This window comes from Crotalus tigris, unplaced genomic scaffold (assembly GCF_016545835.1).
Source record: "Crotalus tigris isolate CLP2741 ecotype Arizona unplaced genomic scaffold, ASM1654583v1 scf7180000023687.2574627, whole genome shotgun sequence".
Lineage (NCBI taxonomy): Eukaryota > Metazoa > Chordata > Lepidosauria > Squamata > Viperidae > Crotalus > Crotalus tigris.
Window position 1 is genome coordinate 912,369 of NW_024100118.1, and position 24,295 is coordinate 936,663.

Below are 24,295 nucleotides of genomic sequence, written 5' to 3' on the forward strand. Positions count from 1 at the left end.
TTTGTGTTTTCAAATGTAGTATATACATTTCTTTGCTGTGTTTACACATGTATAGCTGTAGTCTTAAATTACATACTTAAAACAAATGTATCTGTTTCTCACCACTCATCACTGCCATTACAGACTCCAATAACCCATTCACTTTTTCTGCATTTTTTTCATCTCATTCCACCCCATCCATTGAAGTCACCGAGCAGAAAAAGTTGACGGTATTCGTTCAGAATGGTCCACAATTACCCATCAAATTCACCTCTGATTCTTTTATTATAATCATTCAATGTCAACTCAAAAGCATTTATACATAATATTTGAATTGTTATGTCTATTTAGTACATTACAATATTGCAAATCATGATGCATAATAGATACGAAACAAGGACAGTCAATAAGTATATGAAAAATGATGGTGTTATAAAAACAACCAGAATTATGAATCAGGGCATTTCACTCTTATAAAGTCTGGATTTTCAAAAGTCTCCATCTTGCAAAGTCCCAAAATATTTACATTCTAATTCAATTGAAGCTAAAAAATTTCCTTTTAGGACTAATAGATAAATAGTTAGAAAAGAGGCATGGGTATTATTTACACATGATTAATCCAGCAAGAATATTATATGCCCCTTTACTGGGAAACAAAATTAGTTATTTCCTAATTAAAGAATGGCACTCAATTAGCCATATATTGAAATGGAAAGAACAACTTGGTGTTAGCTACATACATTTGTACTGCAATTTATTTTAAATATCAATATGCTGGTCTTGGTAAATATGATTAACCTTCAGTTTAAATGTCTAGGTAGGCCAGTCTAGTTATAATTATTTCTGCCTACTGCTTTGCTGTCTAGATAAATTTCACGCAGTATTTTTTTTCCAAAATATACTATTGGTTTCACCTATTTCATTGTATGAAGTTCCTGAAAATGTGCCAGCTAAATGTCATGTCATTGTATCTTATTAAAAGACCTGACCTTTAGGGTATAAAATATAGAAATATCCATTTGTGAAGTAGAAATGGATGGTTCCCTGATGATTCAGATTGCATTACCAAGTCTGTGTTTGTGAAAATCTTTCTGGCCTGTTGGATTCACATTCAAAGAGCTCATTTATTTTTGCTTAGTACGCATTACTAGTACATAATAATGTTGGCAACAAACTATTTTCAAAACCCTGGTTTTTCATGCTATGTAAATCCAACCACTCTCTTCATTGATTTTCCCATATTTCAGTCTTTCTATGATAGGACAAGAGAAGACGGGTCTTTAAATTAAGTCATGGTTTTCTCATTATGAGGTATTGAATAAGGCATAATTACCTAGGGTTCACAAAATATGTTAAGCCAGCGTTTCCCAACCTTGGGAACTTTAAGGCATGTGGACTTCAACTCTCAGAATTCCCCAGCCAGCCATGGGGAGTTGAAGTCCGCCCCCCCCCCTTAAGGTTGCCAAGGTTGGGAAACACTGGCTTAAGCCTTGGTTTAGAAACTATAATGACTGGATTCCTTTGACACATTTAGGTATTTTTTAAATAGAGGCTTTTAATTTGTATAAAGCAAATTTCCTTTATCATTTTCAATAAGCAGTTAATTTTACTTTGACTCAAGATCTATTTAATCTTAGCTCTTAAATCTTAGTACTTAAACTTTCACTTTCATCTGGAGATATTTGAAATGCACAGAATATTGGAGCTGAGTGCATTTGCTGTTATTGTTAAATCTAAATATGACTGCAATGGCCTACCATGAATTATCAGAATCAGGGGGCCCAGGGACATTCTGGCCAGGCTGCTCTAGAATGTCTTACAAATTGATTTCAGAAGCGTTTAAGGCAGTGGTTCTCAACCTGTGGGTCGGGACCCCATTTGGGGCCGAACGACCATTTCACGGGGGTCGCCAAACAACTCAGTCCACCATTTTTTCCCCCTTTTCCTTAGCTGTGCTACTCCCTTTTATTCTATTGGCTTTTGAATAGAGTCTAATTCTATTGGCTTTCAAAAGCCAATAGGAATTGTCCAGGCTGTCTCTGCCCTGCTGAGCCCGCCAAAAGTCCCATTCTGCAAACGGTGCTGCACTAGTTGAGTGGTCCTCGACTTATAACCGGTTGAGTAGTCCTCGACTTACGACCGGTTGGGGGGTCGTGGCATTAAAAACGTTGAGAACCACTGATTTAAGGGATTTTTTTCATACCAGTCATGAGTTAATATTTACAAATACTCTGTTTCAGAAGACATTAAAGATGGTAAAAGCATTAGTAAGTTAGGAGACAGGCCTTAAAACTAGATATTGATGTATCTGTTTGTTTGAGGTTGGCTTGCCTTTAAAAAAAGGTTTTCAGTTATATTTTCTAAATTGAAAAAGTAACGCATTTATCATGAACATGTCAACTGCTAATTCCTTATTGGTGAGATATAAATGCTGAAAATGAACCAGTTCTTGGAAGAAAAATTGGGACTCTCTCAGTTTATGAAAATCATTAAGTATATCTTGGTTGAACTCTTTTGAGAAAAGGTGATATGTTTCTAGAAGGATATTTATGTAGATTTTAGATTTTAAAAATTGGCTTAATGAAATTTGTCACTTCTTAGCCTGTTTTGAAGGAGACAAAATTGAACAGTATGACTCAATATGGTTCAAATAAAATTGTAATGATTTGAATTAATTTAAAATTAATAGTATCAAATTTCAGAATAACAATATAATAGTAATACAATTTGTATATTTGAATAATTTAGTTTTTTAATTAATGGGATTTTAAATGTTACTTTCCTTTTTTTGTCTTTTTCATTTTGTTTTGTTTAGAATAACAATTTATTTGCTTGAGGCTTTTACATTTTTTTAGTAACTTTAGGTTTTATTTTTAAACATAATCTGTTATGTAATAATTATGAGAGACAGTGTGGTATAATAGGAATGAGAAGGACTTAGGTTCTATTCTTTCTTAGGCATGGAAGCTGATTGGATGACTTTGGGCCAGCCTTTCTCTCTCAGCCCTACACTGGGAAGTCAAAAAACATCTGTCTGACAACCTATAGTACTGAACCAGTGTGGTAGATTATGACCTCATAATTTTTAGTGAAGAAGCTTTCATCCTAAAAGGTATTGATTCAGACTATAATATTAGTATGAATGTGTGTATAGGCATACACATTCATTATACATTACTGTTATTAATATGTAACACATTTTAAGAACATTTAGTTGTAATTTTTAAAAATTCGATTAAAATTATAACAAAAATACTAGTTAGGCTTAGATTCTCATGTCTAAGCTTTTCCCTATTTGTCTAAGCAGCAACAGCACCGAACCAATCTTGGATGATCTGCATGTAAGAGCTGGTTAATATTTGGATGGAACCCATCCAAGATTATAAACTAGACTAGAAAATAAACTCCTCCTATCCCCAATCTTGGAAGAAGGCAATATTAAACTACATCTGTACTGTTGTCAAGAAATGGGTTTACAAAATATTCTTCTGCCTTCTTTTTTGACATTAAAAGAATAATTCTTATTTCAATCTTCAGAAAAACCCATGAGACTTCAAAGCCACAATCTATCTTCATTGTTAATCCAGGTTCCTCTCTAAAAGTAAGTAAAATTACAACAAAACAGATTCTGTGGTCTAAATTTCTCCTGAAACTGTTTAACCGCAGAGAGAATTTTATACAGGCATCAGTCTTTTCTATTCCAGTTCTCTCTTTTTTGGACATACTGAAATGAGAACTATCAAAGTCTGACACATAAATGCATTCTTCCCAAAGAATGGGCTGCTTTATTTCTCTTCCTCCCTATAATGCAATTATTTTTAAAACTGCAAAAGTTTATGTTAAGTTTATATATATTTGCTCTACTCCTTTAATCAACCATTTCCAACCATCCAAATATGTTGGATGACAGCTCTTAGAATTCCAATCTACTTATGACCACAATTGAGCCCAAAATTTCTGTTGCTAAGTGAAACAATTTTCACTTTTGCGACCTTTAAGTGAATCACTGCAGTTGTTAAGTTAATCTGGCTTCCCCGTTGACTTTGCTTGGCAGAAGTTTGCAAAAGGTGATCACGTGACCCTGGGACACTGCAACCATTATAAATATGAGTCAGTTGCCAAGTGTTTGAACTTTTATCATGTGACCATGAGGATGATGCAAAGGTCGTATGAAAAACAGTCATAAATCACTTTTTTTCAGTGCTGTAGTAACTTTGAACAGTCACTAAACGTTGTAAGTTGAGGACTACCTGTATTTGATCCATTATCTCTTGCAATTTGGGGAAGACTGACATGCAATGGCAGAATAATCTAAGAATCTATTTCATATCATTGATCTACTTCAGTATTGTCTCCAGTGATTGACAACAACTTGCTAGTATTGAATAGAGAAGGTATTTCTTAACCTTAAGTGGACATGCCTGGATAAACCAGGGATGTATTTGCAGATTTTTAGAAGTTTTTCAGTTTACCTCTACCCTTTCTTTTGTCTTCCAATAAAGCATTTCCATTTGTACATGAGTAAAGAATGCTCTTGGGTCAAGATTGAGTCCTGATGACAACATACACGCAGAGTTGGGGTTTTTTTTTAAAAAAAAAACAATGCTAGGAAGTAGTTGTTTTAGCTTCCCAGTACTGGGCTAGTATTATGAACAAATATACAAGCCATTGGGTTGCCTCAGTAGGTTTGTCTGCCCACATAAATGACAGATGCGACAGAAGAGTGAACGTCATCCCAAAATGGTAAAAGGGGGAGAAAAATTCAAAAGACAAATGGGACAACTCACTGAGGTATCACCTTTTGCTGCTTTGTACACAAGCAACTGAACAATACTACTATAATTGTATAATTATTATAATATCCTTTGGTTCAAACTGAATAATCAGTTTTTAAAATAAATATTAAAATAATGTCTCTTTTAAGGTGTTCTATTTCGGGGGAATGGGGGGCACATTCAATCAGCAATATTTATGAATTTTATTTGCCTATACTGACTTCTCTGCCAGCTTTAGTTTAAACACTACCTTCAACTACTGATGTCAACTTCTCTTACTTGAAATGAACTTCTAAAAGAAATAAATGAAAAAAAAAGGAACTTTGTGAGTGAAAACCACAAGTTCAAGGTGACAAAATATGAAAATAGGGACAAGAGACTACCATATAAACATAAAGGCTATATTCAATTACAGATCATGTAAAAAAGACAGAAACAGCCCTGTTATTAGGCTCAATGGAACTACATTGCTTTTCACTAGCATCACCAGGTCCATTTACTAGGGCTATGTATAAAATGTGCCTTAATGGACAAAGGCAAGCACAGCAATGGGAAGCTCTGTGCATTCAAGCCTGTACATACAGGACAGATACTTCATTTAATTTAAATGAAAATAGAAGACGAAGGAAAACCCTTTTTGTTCTTGATATTACTCAACTGTTAGGAATTGGGGAATCTTTGCTGAGCTCTTGCAAATTAGTCAGGGAGTTGTCATACGAGAACTTAGTTTATTTTCTACCATCCTGCTTTTAGATTATGCTCCAATGCTTCTTATCACATTGCAAGGTAATTCAAGACAGTTATATAGTTGGTTCAAGTCCCAAGAAATAATAGGCATGCTCTTTTGGAGGTAATTACTGCCAAAGCAGACCTATTTCTGTTATTACTTTAAAAAGACTATTATTTGACACTATTAAGAGGCAAGCTGAAAACTAGTTATTTTGCAGTCATGTATGTTCTTTCTCAACATTCAGTATCTAAGAAGTCTTGAAAGCTCTATAGTAAGTTTTGTAAACTATTTACATTGGTATTTCAAGATTATGGATACAGATTGAAAACTCAGTGGGATCATACAACACACTAAACAATAGCTTGCTTAATCATGGTTTACAGTATACATTACACTTATCTTGCTTTGCACAATGTGTTAAGCTATACAAAGGCCCTGAAGCACCCCCGTTTTCAACCTCAAGGTCCCTGCAGACCTTGGGCCTGCTTTCTCACCTCTCTGGGTCTCATATTCTCTCCTACCCCCGTCACCGGTCACCTTTTGTAGATCTCTGGAGTTCATATTGGGGAATAGTAGGCCACTCTGCTGCTTGGCATCCCTGCAGGTTGCGTGGCATGGTCCTGGATGAGGGTACCATTTTTGGAGAAGCCAAATTGCCAAACCATGGCATGTAGCCTGCAGGGATGCTGAAGGGTGGAGCAGCCTAGTTGTCTTTCCCCTTTCCAGAGCTCTACAAAAGGTAAGTGGCAACCCATACCCTCCTCCCCATCCCTCGATTTCTCACTTAACTTCTGTAGATCTTCAGAGCTCGCATTAGAGGAGAGCAGGCTGCTTTGCCTATGGCTCTGTGAATTGTGGCTGCTCCAAAAATAGGGCCCACTTCCTGGATGGAGCCATCCAACCTAAGCAAGCCGAGGAGTGGAATGGCCTGCTCTCATTGTGAACTCTGGGGCTGTAAAGTACAGAAAGTAAATGAACGATCAGTGATGGAGGGTGGGGAGGAGGATATGCAACTCTGTGGGTTGGGAAGCAGGCTCAAGGGCTGCAGGGAGATAGTAGGGTGGGAAAGCAGGCCCAAGGTAAGATGGGATGGAGGGAAATAGGTGAGGGGGACACTGTTGCAGCTTCTCTGTGGTTGGTCAAAATAGTGAATCCACCCAAAATTTTTGCAAGTGACCATAATTTCAAAACTTGGTAGTAAGTAGCTTTGGGGAAGTCTGTTGTAACTTTGAATAGTAGCTAAGTGACCAATTGTAAGTTGAGGACTATCTGTACAACAATCAAGATTGCTACAGGATTCAGAAGTATACAAGTTAAATCAGACATGTCAATCACAAGGCCCGGGGGCCGGATGCGGCCCGCAAAGTGGTTTCATGTGGCCCGCGAAGCCATCCTGGAAACAGTGAGGGAATGGCCCCCGCTGCCTTGGTCCTGGCCAGCTGGGAGCCAATGTACAATTTTGTGGTGGCCATCTATGCTGAAACGCATTCAGTCTTAGCTCCACAAGGCTGTCTAGAAACATCGAGGAACCAGTCCGTTGTGTCAGCCCTGCCCCTGGGTGCATGCTGGGGAGGTGTCACCCTTTGTGAGGAATGAAGAAATGGACCATGCCTTGGCGCTTGCCCCAGTTCCACCCCCTTCTGCCAGAGACCCTCAGATATGTCCCACTCCTGCCCAGGCCCCCACAGGCCCTCTTGATGCGAACAATGTAGAGCTGGCCATGCCCCCCAGTAGGCCACACCCACTCCATCCATGCCCCTCCAGTAGGCCACACCCACCCTGGCCACACCTACCCGGCCCCCCAAGGGCAACCACAATGCTGATGCGGCCCTCAATAAAATTGAGTTTGACACCCCTGAGTTAAATGGACAAACAAATAACTTGAGTATATTTTTGCATTCTTGTATAATAGTGTCACAATTTTGTTATCTTGGAAAAAAAGAAGAGCCTAGTGAAACATTGATATCCTAAGCAGTATAAATAGCTGGCAGATGCTTGATGAGCACAGGGCAAAGCAAAGCTTATTTATTTATTGCATTTCTCCTATGAGTATCCTTCATGTTTTATTTCTAAACATATTATGTACATAATACATATTATGTATATAACCAGGTATATAACTCAGTGTATTTCTTATTTTATATTTAACTAATTGTATACCACAAAAGGTATACATTTTTTAAATTGCCTCCAATATAATTTGCATTCACCATTCAAATCAGATGGATAGTTTTATAAATAATGAATACTGCACCCTCTACTGTCTGTTTCAGTGTTTTGACAAGACATTTAAAAATAAAAAGTCAGTTCCTACATTATCTTTTTCTAAAGTCATTTAAAACATTATTTGAAGATAGTACTTAGAAATGTTTTTGTTGCTATATACTAATCTATTTAAAGGAAATTAACAAAATCTTGTTGATTTGTGTCTGATACAGACATTATACATACAGTTCAGACTGACCCCAACTACTTTTAATTCAACAATACTTATTTCCACCTCAGAGTGCTTAGGATTTCAGTTTCTTGGATATTTCCAGGGCTTTTTTTAATCATAGAATGTCCAGAACGGAGTTCCGGCACTTTTTTGGATGGAACCTTGTAGGGTAGGCAAGGCGGGTTATATGACGTGTGTGAGTTCCAGAACCTTTTTTTGTTTTTAAACAAAAAAAGCACTGGATATTTCCATGTTTTGCATCATATTTATATCTACCATTCTGTCAGCATAGCTTTTGCAGCTCTTGCTCCATCAAGTATTAAGGATCCCTTTTCATAGAAAATGACTCCTTACTAAGATATTATGAAAAGTTTCCTAAGTAGTACTGAGGCAATTCTGAATTTTGGTAAACATACCGTGATGAAAATAACAATGTATACATGCTAAAAAAATAAGGAACTCTCAATCCAAGTCAGCAAGACAAATTGAAATCAGGCAGGACTATGGAAGAATTTGTTATAAATTGGAGGCTCAGGAACAGGTGGAGGGAAGAGCAGAGAGGATAGGCATTTTGTAAGGGGTTCCCAAGTTTTCTACAGATCTTTGTATCAGAAGTTTCCAAAAGGTTTGCTAAAAAGCATATGAAGCCCCATACCAAAATTAAGTTATGGCTATCTGAATGAGTCCAAGGGTCTGTGTTCCACTACACAATGAACCATAAACAATATAAATTAGGTATTACAGCATATTGCCATATCATGAGCGAGTTTGCTATACAGGTAGTACTTACTTATAACTGTTCAATGATAATTTGAAGCTCTGACAGCCTTGCTAAAAGTGAACCTAAGACCCACCCTCAAAGTTGTGAATGCCACACCACCCTCATGGTCATGTGATCACAATTTGAGCACTTAGCGACCAGCTTGCATTTACGATGGTTGCAGTGTCTTGTGTTCATGTGATCATGATTTGTGACCTTCCCAGCTGGCTTCTGACAAGCAAAATTAATTGATTAATTGGCAAGCAAAGTTAATTGGTGAAGGCAGATTTGCTTAACACCCAATTTATTCATTTAACAGCAACTTAATGAGCGGTAAAATGATTTTAAAATTGGATTCGGTCATGCAATGACTTACTTTACAACCATATCAATTTATAATGTAAATTTTGGTTCCAATTGTGTTTGTAAGTTAAGGACTATCTGTGGCGGTAAAGGTGCTACTCTAGAAACCAGCAGATTGAATTGTAAGCCTCTCTTACACATGGATGTCTGTGAGCCAGGCACTCTCTCTCAGTCCCATCTACCTCACAAGGTGGTTATCAAGGGGAAAATAATAGACAGGAGTGTTAGGTATGTTCACTACTGAGACAGAAAGACAAATAAATGTAGGATAAAAACATAATAATAATAATTCACAAAGTAATTATATTTAAGCAGACCAGTTTGGTGAACTCAATCCAAATGGGCCTTATTTGACTTTGACTTAATAGTTGTACAAATCTAGCTCCTGTAGTTAGTTTGGCATATTGAATAAATCTAGTTAATTTGGTTACTAACACAATCATGCTTAAGTGACCATGGGTGAATGTGGTATGTTAATAGCCCCCAAAAGCCCAGTGAACTTTGAGGCTAAGTGCGGACCTGAACTTGCATCTCTTTAGCCCAGTGGTTCTCAACCTTTCTAATGCCGTGACCCCATAATACAGTTCCCCATGTTGTGGTGACCCCCAAGTGGGTGTGGCCACCAATAAGAGGGAGTAGGACAGCTAGGGAAAAGGGAAAAAAATGGCGGACAGTGTGGTTTGGTGACCCCAGTGAAATGGTCATTTGACCCCAAATGGGGTCCCGACCCACAGGTTGAGAACCACTGCTTTAGCTCAACACTATGTAACATTATCTAACAGAGGTTCTTCCCTTTAGTGAATTGCTCAGCAGAACAGAGCAAGGGAAAGTCATTTCTATCTTCTCCATATCACTTTCTTTCCAATAAAAACCAATGAACATGATAATATGAAATCAAGAAAAGCCTTCATGAGCGTGGCAAACTCTAATTTTCCCTGCAGATTTTTTAAACTGTTTCTGCAAAATGCCTATTATGCAGTTATGTTAGGTTTTTGCATTATTTACTTGGAAATATACCAGCAAAACCATTCATGTAATTTGTGATTATCAGTATTCCTCCAAAAAAACCCACACTAAATGAAAATCTTGTAAGAAAGACATGTGTATTCTAGGACAGAATTCCTGATGGGGAAAGTGCACTCAATCAGTTAGCAGAAAAGACTGGAGAGGCTGTAAAGTCCGTTGACTCCGTTTTGTTTCTTTCAACAGCTGCATTTTGTACCCTTTGGGATGTGGGACCTCACACAGCAGGTCATCCAGAGTCAGTTCATTTATCTGTCCTGAGACTTTTAACTTGGTAACAATTTCTTCAAACTGAATAATGAGGTCTGGATCGAGTTCTAGTTTTTCCCTGGCAGCAATTATCTGTAAGATTACAGCAAACAAACCATGATCAATATAGGACTGTCTTTTCTATGCCAAATCATGATAAACTTTTACCAAATGTACAGAAAAAAGGCCCTAATTCAATTCCTCCTAACAATTTGTTATGAAGGTACACACCTGCGAAAGTTACATTTATCTGCAGCACTATGCATCAAGGCTTATCTTGTTCAGTTACAAGCCACAAGCTAGAGAGGTTTTAAATTTGTGCATTGTCAGACGTTTCCCCAAATATTTGTTAATAGAGACTAATTAGATGAGAAAAATATTCCTAAAGATAACCAAGTTCAGCCAGCTCTTTCAATATGTTAAGAGGCTGTTTATATGAATGGTTATTTCAAGATAATTATTGCCAAATTGTTTCAGATTCTGATTTATTTATAAAAAAAACTCAGTGAGCAATGATTCTCACTATTTACAGTGTAATTTACCTTGGGCTAATAAAATCAGGAATAGGGGTGTGTTCTATTAATGCTTGCAGCTGATATAAAGCATATAAAGTATATGGTAGTACAAATAATCTAAAAAATTTCACCAAGATGTGGAAGAAACAACAGAGATATCCACAACAGCATGGGTACATTTATTCCGGTATAAAATGCTTTCCAATTTATTCCTTTGAGCTGCATTTTGAGTGACATTTCAGCTGCTATAGAAACAGCTCAAGAGATAAATTAGCAATAGATTTCATAGTGCTTTCAACATGCAGCAAAAAAGACTATAAAAGTCTCTCTCTCTATATATATATATATGCATAACCCCTCCTGCCTGAAAGAAAAAAAATCAGCTATACTTCTATCTATAAAAGCCTGCTTCTATCCAATAATTTTCACTTACCACATCCTTACAGAAGTTAGGTTTTCTCACAAAATATGTATCGAATTTTGAAGCTTTTTCCAGTGTTTGCACAAGAGTCTTTAGATTTCCAAAGGCAACCAAAAGAAGAATCTTCAATACAAACACCACAAAAGAATAATGCTTTAACAAATTCTGGATTGTGTCAGAAGAAAAACCTTCCAAATAGTCAGGTCAAAAGTCTTTGTACCAGTAGCCCTGATGATCATCAACAGAATGTACTGTTCGTAAAGTGCTGTGGAATGTGGTACCCTTATGAATGTGATACACCTATTGCTGATCATCAATGGTGGCAAATTCCAGCTATATATTTTTCAATATAAAATGTAAGTTATAAAAGTTACAATAAAACTTGTGATACAGAACCTGTCTGTCTCTTTAATTATTTTACTCACAATAATAGACTCAACTAAGGGAGAGAACATGCTGGGATTGAAACTTCAGAGCAACCTTTTTCATTGCAGCCCAATATAGTGGAGAATGTTATGCTACAAAGGGCTGCTTAGGAACATTCTTGCTATTACTATGGAAATAATCCTTGCCCTCCAACGCCAAGTTATTACAACAAACCAATAAAATTGGCCTGAATAGGAGGGAGGAATGGAGAAGACTATCTCATGAAGAAATTGTTTTGTTCCCAAATAAGCATTAGATCACTGATTGTTCTCTATCTGCTGTCCCTTCCTCCATCTGCCCCTCTTTCTACCACTCCCATATCGATGTCTGTATCTTCAATTTTAAACAAAGATATTTTGACATAGTAGTTATGGCATCGAAACTACTAGAAACCGGGGGACTGAGTGATAGCCCCACCTTGGGCTAGTCACTTTCTCTCAGCCCTAGGAAGGAAGCAATGGCAAACTACTTCTGAGTAACCTTGCCAAGAAAACTACAGGGACTTGTCCAGGCCGTCTCTGAGAATCAGACATGATTAAACAGAAAAAAATGGAATACTAATTGCTCCCGTTTTCAATGCCTTATCCTCTCTGAGATTATCTCTGCTTGCCCACTTTTCACTGTTCTTTCAACATCTTGTAAGTTATTTACTCCTACATTTGCTGCCATGGAAATTTTTATTAACAAAAGATTTTAAAAAGATTCCTTAGAACCATTTCATTGATGCGAATCACAGAAAAGGCTTTGCCAGCATATTTGAATAATTTAACCATTGGTTATTTAAATATAGCATTGACAAACAGTAAATGAGTCACTACTTATATTTTTCCAGTGTTGATCTGCCACAAAGCAAATCGAAACACTTGAAAATTAAAGGACATAAAGAAAACAATATAAGGCACAGATGATTTTAATTAGCGCTGGAATAGAGCAGATTAAATTGCAATATGTTGTTTAAGACAAGGAACATCCTTTGTCTTAAAAATATCATCAGAATGTAGAACACACAGATTAAGTGTATTTACCTTTAGATTATCATATATTATACTTTCTGTAGGCTGCAACTGTGAAAAATAGTACTGGGCCTTCAAAAAATCATTCTATAGAAGGAAACAAATATAATAGTCATTCTTTAAAAATATTGCCTAACATTTTATTTAAATCCTAACAATTGGCTCTCATAACCTCTCAGTAATAAATAGACCTATCATATACACATTATTCTAAATCAGAAGTAGTATTTATTTATTCAGTCAATGACCAGCACATTTAAAAGAATAATATAAAGCAAATTAATACAGCACATAAGATAAATCACATGATATAACATTCACACCTCTATTACTGTATTAATATATTAACTGACCAAGTAATGATAAATTTAAAAAATTTAAAAACTGTAATGTAAATATCCTGAAGCAACTCATTAAAAATAACTACCTAAAAGTAATATTAGGGATAAATGTGAAAACCTCTTAAACCAATCATTTCTTTAATTGCTGTTGTCTTATTTTCATTGCAGCAACATAAAATTTCACTACTGGACAGGAAATAGTGGATTTCAAATCCTGGAGAAGATACCGGTAATTCAGATGAAATGTGTATACTCTAGCTAGGAACATTTCTATTAGAGGTGATATATAAATAGACCTTATGTCCCTATAACAGTGTTTCCCAAACTTGACAATTTTAAGGCATGTGGACTTCAACTCCCAGAATTCCACAGCCAGCATTGCTGGCTGTGGAATTCTGGGAGTTGAAATCCACATGCCTTAAAATTATCAAGTTTGGGAAACACTGCCCTATAAAATATCAATATAATAATAGGTGTAGGATTGTTTCAACCTCTTTATCACCATGGATAAATGTGCTCCACTATGGGTATTTTATCTGTCTTGGAATAGTGCTGATGGAAAAACACTGACTTTAAAAAATACTAATCTCAATTTAGAGAAAGTGAGATTTTGTAGGTCATATGCTGCTTCCCATGTATCCTTACTTATCCATATTCTATCATGTTGGGACAACCTGCTGACTTCCAACCAAAACTTTCAAATACCTTTCAAATGGAATCCCTCTCCCAGGCAATTTAAATGTACTAACCTGCTCTATGCCCTTCTACCCTTCAGTGAGCAATATGTTGAATCTCCAGCTGGTGAGCTCTCATCTTCTGCCACAGTTAGCCATATTGACTAAAACTGCTCTGAGTTGGAATTCAACAATGTCCAGGGGATGACTTTAATATTCATCACTGTTATATGCTGTTCAGCTCACTCTGAGCCCACCTCAAAACTGGCAATGTTTGGGCTCCCTGGCTTTTGAGGATTTTCCATCTTTATTCTCAGATGGGGAAGCATTTTCCCATTCAAGACTGACATACAATCTGAGGGTTGTCTTAAACTTAAAGAGTAGGTGGAGGCTGTGGCCAGTAAGGCCTTTGGACAGAATCATTTATTCTGGATTAGGAAGACTCTGAGACAATCACTGATATCCTAATCATCTTATAACTACACTACTGCAATGCACTCTACACAGGGCTGCCCTTGAAGTCCATGTGGAAGCTACAGCTGGTTCAGAACGGGCATGCTACAATGTGCCCATGTGATTCCAATACTCCACAAACTTAGTTAACAGTTGGTTTCTGAGTGCAATTCAAGGTACTGGTTACTTCCTAAAAAGCCCTTCATGACATAGGGCCTGGCTAGAGAGACAGCCTATCTCCAATTATTTCTACACATATGGTAAGAATGAGGAGAATAAGTGCGTATTGAGTCCCTTCAATTAAACAATGTCAGCTACTGGGACTTAGGAAGCATAACTTATCTAGTTAGTGTCAGTTTGGACAGCACCCCTGTTGAGACCCATATGCCCTCCACCCTGTTGATGTTCAGAAGGTTTGCTGAAAACCTGTCTGTCCGCCAGGCCTTGAGGGTAGGATTTGGTTAAGTTCTTGTAAGATATTTATATTTTATATATCACAGAGAATTTGTCCTCTGGATTCTTACCATTTATTTTCTTAGTTTTTTACTGTTAATCCCTTTTTAAGCATAAGCCGCTGCACTGAGGCTATTGTACAAACACACACCAAAGGATACAGAGCATCAAACTGCACTGATAATAGAAATAAATAATCCTTTACCTGTTTTAGAGCAAGTGCCACTATAAAATATTGTGTTCTTCTTGAAAGCTCATGCCCATAGAGATGCTTATCTTCAAGTAATGAATTAACAATTTCCCAAGATGCTGGGCTGTTCTGCAGGATGCAAGATTTTTAGTATATGTATAATTGCAGGGCAGACTACAATTCAGAGATGTTACAACTTTACTGAATTCTAAATTCTTGGGCTATGAAAAGTGCTCAGAACTTCTCTTAAAATCCACTAATGGTAAAAACAAAACAGAATTGTAAGCAGGCTATTTATAAACTCCGATGAAAACTGGAGCTCAATGGATACTACAATGTGATTAATTTGTGAACACATCAGGAAAGCTAATATTTAGTACTTCCCTAATGGAAGACCATGCAAGCCTCTGTGTCAGACACAGGTAAAGGAAAAAGTATATCTCCTCTCCACATAGACATATTGTTTCCAAGCTATCAAACTTCCCCTCTTTGTACAGTTGAAGATTCTATTTTTCTTGAAGGAAGGAAGAGTTCCAGATGGAGAAAGAAGCATACTGTATGTACTTTTCCTCATAGAAAGCAAGCTTAATTTATTAATAAGATACTCACTATGGACAATTTTTTATATTAGTCAAAGCACAAACACCTACCAAATGACTGTGATTCACACTTATTTTGGTATATCTTTTACAAAGCCTACTGCAGTATTTTGTATTACTGAAAAGATCTGCTTTTGTGTATCATAGTTTTATGCAACTAGTGATGACTACTATGTTCTTTACACAATGGGTAGCCATACTATGCTATTCACAGCTCATGTGGCAATTTAAATAGAGACTACAGACAAATGGAAGAAGGATCAGGCTGTCAATGGCTCCTTATCTTAATGGCTGTGCATTACCTCTCTAATCCCAGATATAGCTGCTATAGAGCAATAGTAGATCACAAATATTATCCTCCTTGTAAACTCTGAATGATTCTCGCTGGCATATGTGTCATAAACACTGGATTTCTTAAGTCATAACCTGAGGCAACAAGATTATTATGATCTTATGTCAAAATAGCAAATGCTATAATTATTTTAAATACATTTTCCTTAACTTTTAATTTAAAAAAAATCTGATTTTTATTTGTCAAATTTATATATTATATATTCCTGATTCAACTATGACTATATGCAAAACATGTAACTCTCCACTTCAGTAGCTATAAAACACCATCTATTTAATGCCAGGGAAATCTTAGTGTCTGCTGCTGGTTGACAAAGCACCAAGACAGAGAGAAAAAGAACGCAGTCATTTAATGATATTGTTTTTACTATGGGTTTTGTCATAAGTAAAATAAAGACTCAGGAACTCCCAAAGGTGCTTTTTCAAGAGGCAACTAGATTTTCTTGTTTTTCTTTGAAGACGTTTCGCTTCTCATCCAAGAAGCTTCTTCAGCTTCAGAACTGAAGAAGCTTCTTGGATAAGAAGCAAAATATCTTTAAAGAAAAACAAGGAAGTCCAGTTGCCTCTTTGAAAAGCACTTTTGGAACAACCATGACCTGAATGACTGAGAATCTCCATAAAGACTAAGGAAAACTAAATTAAAGAGAAACGTAGACACAAAATCATATTAAACAATATATATTATTACCAGTTTGTAGCATATTGCAAATGCAAGCAAGTAGGTGTCTTGGCTGAATCTGACATTTTCCCTGTCCATTTCTAATAGCACATTGAGGGCATCTGTGGAATATAATTTTAATTTTGAGCATTCCTTCAGTATTTGTAGATAATCACACATTCCAACTGCTAATTAATAATATTTGCAACTGAACTAAATTATTTATTAAAAAAAAAACTTGGGGGAATCAATTACACACCATTAGATTCTTTCAGGGTTCCTTGGTGTTCTCTGAGCTTAGTTGTTTTGTTCATTGCCAAAAGTAGGTATCATATGATCAGATGATGTTACCTATTTTCAGTAATGAAACATTAGCAACAAAACAACCAAGCTGAGAGAACCCCAAGGACCCCTCATTTCAACCTGAACTACAAATATTCTCCTCTATTAGTATTGAGCAAATATATTCTTTTGGGACATATGAATGCCTGTCATACACACTCACACAACAATTCTGCCATAGGAAGAAGCTGATTTATACAATGCTTTTCATGGTGGGTGGGGGAAGTCAAAAAATAACAATTTAGCAGGAGGCAAATTTGTGAAGTTCTTCCTATGGCTATCTTTTCCCCATCTCTGAATACACAAGTACATTGCTAGAGGAAGCATTGGGATATTTCTGCTTATCACTTTCCAAGAATGCCTATTGGATTCAAATGCATTCTTGCAAGCCAAGATCATATTACAGGTTACTGCAATGCAATTAAAGTAGGTATTAAAAATTACATTAGGTAGAGCAGGGACGTGATAGATGACAAGGAATGAAGCTATGAACAATGCAACCCATGTTCTCCAAGCTGGGTATGCCAATTAGAAATGATTTTATACCTAAATTCTAAGATTGCAATAGTTCAGTGGAAATCATATATCATAATAGTAAAATAATATGCTATGTGATAGCAAAATATTTGATGTATCGTTGTTTTAAATTTACTATTTATACTATTTATAACAAATAACAATTGGAATAAAATTGCATGCTGTATTAGGCTTCAGCACTGATGTCCGGATACAATTTTCTTTGCAAATCATGAAGTGATTAGAAAAGGTGTCTTCGGCACCTGAGTCACAAAATTGCAAGTTAAAAATATTCCCAGAGAACCAGAGCATTGCAAAATCCACAATAATTAAAATATATAATCCCAAATTTAAAACATTAAAAGTGATAGACATCTTGTAAAACCTCATGGCAAACATGTATTGAGATTTGGGTTTCTTTTCAAAAAGAATTTTGATTCCATTTTGAAGATCTGTGAATATCTAGAAATAAGTGCTGTGGTAATTTCAGTTTTAAATGTCATAAAGCTGAAGTACTATACAAAGTTGTTTGGAATTAAGTCTGATTGTCTAGAAAACTCTTTCTTTTTAACAGATATTTACACAGAATGCCATGTGTCATGGCAAAAGAAATGTTGTGGCCAGACAAAATTTGATCCAGATTTAAAATTTCCCAAGCTCCCCAAAGAAAAAGTAAAATTTTAAAAAACTCCAAAAAAGTACGTTTTCATTCGGTGAAAGATTACATTCACTGAATGAAAACAAACATCTAATGATCACAGACTTAAGAGAACTACAATTATTTTTACACGAGGTGTTATAGCTCTACAACATCGAAAAGTAATCATGTAAAATTTATTAGATCAAATTATTCAGTGGCAATTATATTATAATGTGATTAACATTATCTTTCCTTTACCTTCATAATGGCCCTTTTCAAATAACATGTCCATTAATATATTGAATGATTTGTAATCTCCAAAGAAGCCATTTAGAGTCTGAAAAAAAGAATCAGAAAATATAACTGTATTGGCTGTCTTCAAAGGAAATCACTCTATTCATAATGCTTGAGAAAAACTTGTATAAAAATTCAGGGTTTTACATTTTAGGATCATCCTCTCAAGCTGCAAAGGTTTGTTTAGGAGAGAGTCATCATTCTCAAAATACATTTATCACTATAATACTTCTGAAAATAAATTATCAAAGGTTAAAGGGTGATTTATTACAGGACTGTTTGAAAAATTCTTGGAAATGCACAGACCATGGAAAGTCTTCCTTTGGATCTTAATCATGGACTAGAGGAGACTGTGCTCAAACCTTGGAGTAATCCCCAGTGAAACAAGACTTACTTCCAAGTGTAAAGTCCCATGTAACTGGCAAGACCAAGGAAATAAGAGTAAGTAGGATTTCAGGAAGGTAATACAAACATAGACCTGAATTTCACCTGGTCTTTGATGAGTTCCAGTGCAACTGCTTCAAGGTCTAGTTCATAGCATAATCTCATAAATATGGGTCCAAATCTGAACTCCCCAAAAGCTCTGTTTCTGTTCTCTTTGTGATACCTGAGTAAAATACAGTTTTTGTTATCATGATAATTTAAGCTTAAAGATCAGACAGACACATAGAGAATATACCTCAATATGAATCTTCTCCAAGATAGGAACCAAGATGCTGGGAAATGTTATACTTACTTGTTTAGAGTTTCCAGAAAACCAACATCATTTAAATACCATTCAACTAAAAATAATGACAAGCTACTTCCCATTCAACAAGAGAAGAGTTTATATAACAATCTCCCTAAAGTAGCTCTTTCTATCAAATGAATTTTGAATGCTCGTAAAAGATTCTATATTTTTTCTCTTTTACTATGTTGTGGTTTGCATTATTTCCATAAGAATGAAATGTACAATATTTAGTCTTTGAAAAAGACCAAAAAAAATCAAATGTGAAATAATTAAGAATAGTCTCATTATAAAACTCCCTTATTGTAACATGACCAGAAATCAATCAAAGATAATACAAATGAATATACACATTACTAAATGACTCTTACCTGTATATGGCTCTTTTGACTAATTCTATTTCATTTTTGGATTGACATAGATAAAGTAGATTTATTAATTCGATTTTGAGGATAAGGGTATCATTTGCTAATTTTTTTTCAACAGTTCTGAAAAACTCATCTGAAATTGAAAAAAAAAGTAAATTGTTTATATTGTATTCAATTGTATTTACAATCAGCTATTAAGGTTACAATACTGCAGAATTGGTAGAATAAAATGAAGCTGACCTTTGCTTTTGTTTATACCTAGGATGATGTAACTTCCTAGTTTTCCTGGAACAGTCCCCTTTTGGGGAAGGTATCCTACAGATCAGACACATTCCTCAACCCAGGAAAATATTCTGGTTTCCAGAATTTGGCCCAGTTCAGCAATAACAATAGCAGAAAGAGCTAAAGATGTTAGATGCTTAAGGAGACAGTATCTTAGCTATCATACTGTGTGGATTAGCGAAATCATAGTTTGTACATCACAGATAAAAATTATGCTCAATTTTAATTTGCAAATGATTAATTTGATGTAAATACCTTTTTGTCCATATATTTTATATTGATTTTCCAATTTCTTTTCTTGAAATTTACGTAACTGCAGAACGTCTTCTGTTAATAAGTAACGTTTTGCTGAAAATGGAACAAGAAAATACAATAGTGTTTTATTTATCAAAATTTTAACCTTAATCAAATAACCCTATTTCCAACTAGAAAAATGACACAAGACCTCAGAGATATTTTCCTTTATGCAATTAATATTATTCTGATGTGTCATGATTATAAACTTTGTACAGTAATACTTACATGTTTTCACTACGATCACTTCTATTATAACAATAAAATTCAATCAGGTTTTGCCAAATAAATATGAATAATTTCAATTCCTCAAAAACAGTAAGTGTCAACTTTCAATCATATAAACTCATGTTTCTGATTTCTTGATGCTCCCTGACAGCTTCCCACAAGGATCTTAGTGGGGAAGTCGGCAGGAAGTCAGAAGTCACTCCCGCTCCCCTTGCTTTTTGCCTATTCATGGTCCTTCTGTTTATTTAGGTAAGAAAATATCTCTGAAAGGAAGACACAACAGGTCACAGGTTGTCTAATAATTACTAAAAACCATTTGCAGAATTTCCTACCATTTTAAAGAAGAAAATAGGCATTCGGTATGGTACAACTGCTTCAGTAAGCTTAGTATATTTTTAAAAACAGAAACAAAATTCTTATCCATTTGTGACACGATTTTATCAATTTCTCAGTATTTGTCTGCTAAATATAGTCTTCGCTAAAAAAAAGTTAGATATGACTCCTGGACCTTAAACACTGTCCACCCCATTATAATAATGGATCCAATTTAAATCTGAACTGGGTCAATATAATGTATGAATACACATTCCTTCCTTTATTCTTATTCACCCATTCCCATTCATACAGTACATACTTGGTAATACTGTTTAAAATGTTTCTTGTATTGCTTGACCTTTTAACAACCATTATATAAATATAAAACATCTGTACCTTGTTTCTGTACCTTAAAAAGACTTCACTCCCACCCACCCCCCTTAATAAATGCTTTTTGCTTGCCTGAATTAAATAACAACAACAATAACAATAATATTTGGTGGTTCCTATTTCGGGTGAGCAAAGAACCCCTTTGCAAAGGTAAAAATGTCTCTCCCAAAATCGGGGATCAAATTCTTAGCAGCTGCACGTCAAACTCAGTGTCTGACTTTCCAAGCCACAATTTGGAGGCTCGCACCCCTCGGGGCGCGGATTGACTTGCTTCAGTCACAGAACTCGCCTGCCGGCACAGGACGAGTTCACCCACGCGCCTTCAAAGGAGGCAACATTACTTTAGAATAGAATAGCATAGAGCTGGAAGGAACCTTGGAGGTCTTCTAGTCCAGCCCGCCGCTTAAGCAGGAGAACCTATATCATCTCAGACATGTAAGATTTGCATGAATATACACTTTAAAACACAACTCTGGGCGGCTCACAATAGTGGTTGTTATTGATGACTATACATTACAAATTCCAGAGGTGCAAAGCAACCTTTCCATTTATTCGATCACTCTTTAAAGAGAGACCTAGAATTTCCAACCCCCTTTCTTTTCCTAACACCAGTTCCAATGTACCTCCTTGAAAGCAGTTCCAACAGCCAAATCTGTCCGCAACCAGCCCGCCAGCCGCGGGATATTCGACTGTCTTCCGCAGGAATCGACCAACTACCAGCGAAGCCATCTTACCGCCGGGACATACGAAGAACCGCTACAAGGAGAGAGGCGCTAAAGAACCGCCCAAGAAGTGTTGCCCTTCTTTCCCTTACACTCTATTGTCACGTAGGCTTTCGCTCAGCTATGTGACCGTCAGCTATGCTGGCTCAGGAATTCTGGGAGTTGAAGTCTACATAAAAAGGCCGTAGTTCCGCGTCTCTGGCATAGAGCTTTAAGCAGCTGGTCTGGACCGCAGCAGCAAAGGCGTTTCCTCCCCTTACTGCTCCTCCCACCTGGATCATAGATGCGGTACGCGCCAAAATGGCAGCGTTCATGTTTCAGCGTGGGTTATTGCAGAACGGGACTACGATGAAAAATTGGGCGGCGACAGGTGGGTCGCTTCAGATGGGAGGAAGATGGGAGTCTTCCTCCGAGAATCTGTCCGTTTCTTACATTCTTAGTTCTGGAGGGTTTTTTTTTTCAGTTGAGGGTTTTACTGATTTTTTTTGAATCGGTGACTTGATAGCTAGTGACGATTTTTATAGACCATTTATTTAGACTGACTAGATCAGGAATGTTTATTCCTGCTAAGAATCTTTGCAAAGAAAGATTTGCATGTCAGGATGTGTTCTTCTCTTTAATATCCACGTGGAATTGATGAGAATAAGACCACGGCCAGCTTAGCATTTTGATTTTCTCACGTGTTGTTGCCTAGCCTTCTTATTTCAGTATCATCAAAGTCAAATGTGTGTCATCTTACACGAAAATGTTAGATTAGTGTCAGTAAGAAGAAAGGCCCATGTCATGCTAATTTATCATTTGTTTTAATCACAGTTTGTTGAATATGTTGTTGTGGTCTGGTCCAAACATTGCTTTAAGACATGATTTAGAAACCACAATGCTGAATTCACATATTAAGTTAAACTAAAATGTGGTTTTTTAAGAGCTTTAAAGTATGAAAAAATATATTTTCTTTCAGGATATAAATCAAATGTTTCAGTTAATAATCTTTATTGTTGAATGTTAAAATGTAAAACAAGATTGCCAGAAAGTAAACAAGGTTTAAGATTGACTTTGGTGTCTTAACCTTTTGGGACAGAAGAGCAGCTTATGCTGTTCCTCCACTGATGTCATGGATGTAGTGAAACTTGAAAAATAGGGTTATTGTTTTCAAGTCAATTACATATACTTTTATTTTTAAATCTGGCTTCCTTTAAGCCTATCAATATAATATATATTGACCTATTTCATGTACACTGAAGAAACATAATGTAATTCTTTAGAATGTTCAGAAACTAATTTTATTTTTTTCACAGAGGGAATATGATTTGGGGAAATTTTCATCAATTTGGATAAGAACATTGATTGCAAGCAGCTCAGTGGGCTGAATAGTTTTTAGTGCTCTCACAATAAAAGAGTTAGCATTGATCTATCTCCCTCGACATTCTCTACACCAGGGAATTCTGGGAGTTGAAGTTCACAGATCTTAATATACCAAAGTTGAGAAATACTGCTCTATACCACAGGTAGAAACCCTTATCTGCAGGTGGCCATATTTGAAAGATTGAGAGTGCGATATAAACTGTAAAATGGCTGTTGTGAAGAATCTGGCCAGTTCAGCGGGAAAAACCCACCACAACCATATAACCTATAAAGTACATTCTGCTCCCTCTTTGTCATTGTAATCCATCATTTTAGTAATTTATTTTTTTGGTTTCTAACAATTTGTGCCATCTATGGGCCCATTCTGGGAAATGATGGTACTGCAAGGTGGTGACTTGTTTTACAGTCTGTTAGTTTCATTAGTATTGTTAATATCTGAACAAAAGTCAGATGCAGTAGGAACTAGGTATACACATAGTTCTTGACTTACGACCACAATTGAGCCCAAAATTTCTGTTTTTAAGTGAGACATTTGTTAAGTGAGTTTTGCTCCTTTATTCCCACAGTTGCTAAGTGAATCATTGCAGTTCTTAAGTTAGCTACACAACTGTTAAATGAATCTGAATTCCCCATTGACTTTGCTTGTCAGAAAGTCACAAAAGCTGATCAGAGGATTCTAGGAACTGCAACTGTCAAAAATAGGAGTCTCCAAGTATGTGAATGTTGATCTCGTGCAGCAGTCATAAGTATGAATAACAGTCATAAGTCACTTTTTTCAGTGCTGTTGTAACTTTGAACGGTCACTAAACAAATTGTGTACCTGTACATCAAAAGGAGATAGTGCCCATTTCTGGTCTGCAGATTTTAGACAGGGCTGTTTTGTGTGACAATGTCAGTGATGCAATTCTGCCCTGTTTAAAAGTAAAGCCTCTATTATTCCACAGAAGAAGGGCAAAGTTTCTTCACATCGTATAGAAAAGATTGCCTGGACATTGACGAACATTTTTGTTTCTCATTTTTCATAGAAGATTTCTTAATCTAGTATTTCTTAATATGGTATATGGATATTTTCCCAACGAAGTTATTATATTATGCACTAATTTTACTTGATTTGGATCACCTATTGAATATTCTATGCTTCCGCCCACATTCTTGAGATTTGAGTTTATTTTAAATTTATGGGGTCTGACCTATAATTTATACGAACCTTATTATTATAGCTAGTTGGATGGTATATTGGCTGTTTTTCCGTTCAAGGTTATGTTGGTAAAAAGTAACCCCCTCACATACATGTGAATTACATTCACTACCAAATGTATGAGATGCAGCCCAATACATGTGAACTGCTTAAGTACAGGTAGTCCTCAACTTATAACCATTTGTTTAGTGACTATTCAAACGTACA

The 24,295-nt window shown here is 36.1% G+C and overlaps 2 protein-coding genes across 2 annotated transcripts in view; one reads left to right on the plus strand and one right to left on the minus strand.

The window, feature by feature from the left end:
• Nucleotides 1-7,672: 7,672 nt before the first annotated feature.
• PTCD2 (pentatricopeptide repeat domain 2) lies at nucleotides 7,673-21,658 on the minus strand. The gene is made up of 10 exons (XM_039320741.1): nucleotides 21,430-21,658; nucleotides 19,835-19,927; nucleotides 19,301-19,430; nucleotides 18,692-18,809; nucleotides 18,167-18,245; nucleotides 16,441-16,532; nucleotides 14,818-14,931; nucleotides 12,704-12,778; nucleotides 11,265-11,375; nucleotides 7,673-10,409 (listed from the first exon to the last, which is right to left on the minus strand). The coding sequence occupies exons 1-10, from the start codon at nucleotides 21,533-21,535 to the stop codon at nucleotides 10,185-10,187; spliced, it is 1,143 nt and encodes a 380-aa protein (XP_039176675.1). The 5' UTR covers nucleotides 21,536-21,658; the 3' UTR covers nucleotides 7,673-10,184.
• Nucleotides 21,659-21,673: 15 nt separating this feature from the next.
• The window catches only part of MRPS27 (mitochondrial ribosomal protein S27), a 42,150-nt gene continuing 39,528 nt past the window's right edge, over nucleotides 21,674-24,295 (plus strand). Inside the window, exon 1 of the mRNA XM_039320740.1 lies at nucleotides 21,674-21,898. Within this exon, the coding sequence (XP_039176674.1) occupies nucleotides 21,829-21,898 (70 nt within the window). The 5' untranslated portion in view covers nucleotides 21,674-21,828. The remainder of the gene's footprint in view (nucleotides 21,899-24,295) is intronic.

Coding starts and splice junctions, on each gene's coding strand:
- PTCD2 (XM_039320741.1), bottom strand. CDS start 21,535: ATGGCTTCGCTGGTAGTTGGTCGATTCCTGCGGAAGACAGTCGAATAT. Junction 19,431..19,834: donor TAAAATATATGGACAAAAAG/GTATTTACATCA, acceptor TTTCAATTTCAG/ATGAGTTTTTCAGAACTGTT. Junction 10,410..11,264: donor CTAACTTCTGTAAGGATGTG/GTAAGTGAAAAT, acceptor GTAATCTTACAG/ATAATTGCTGCCAGGGAAAA.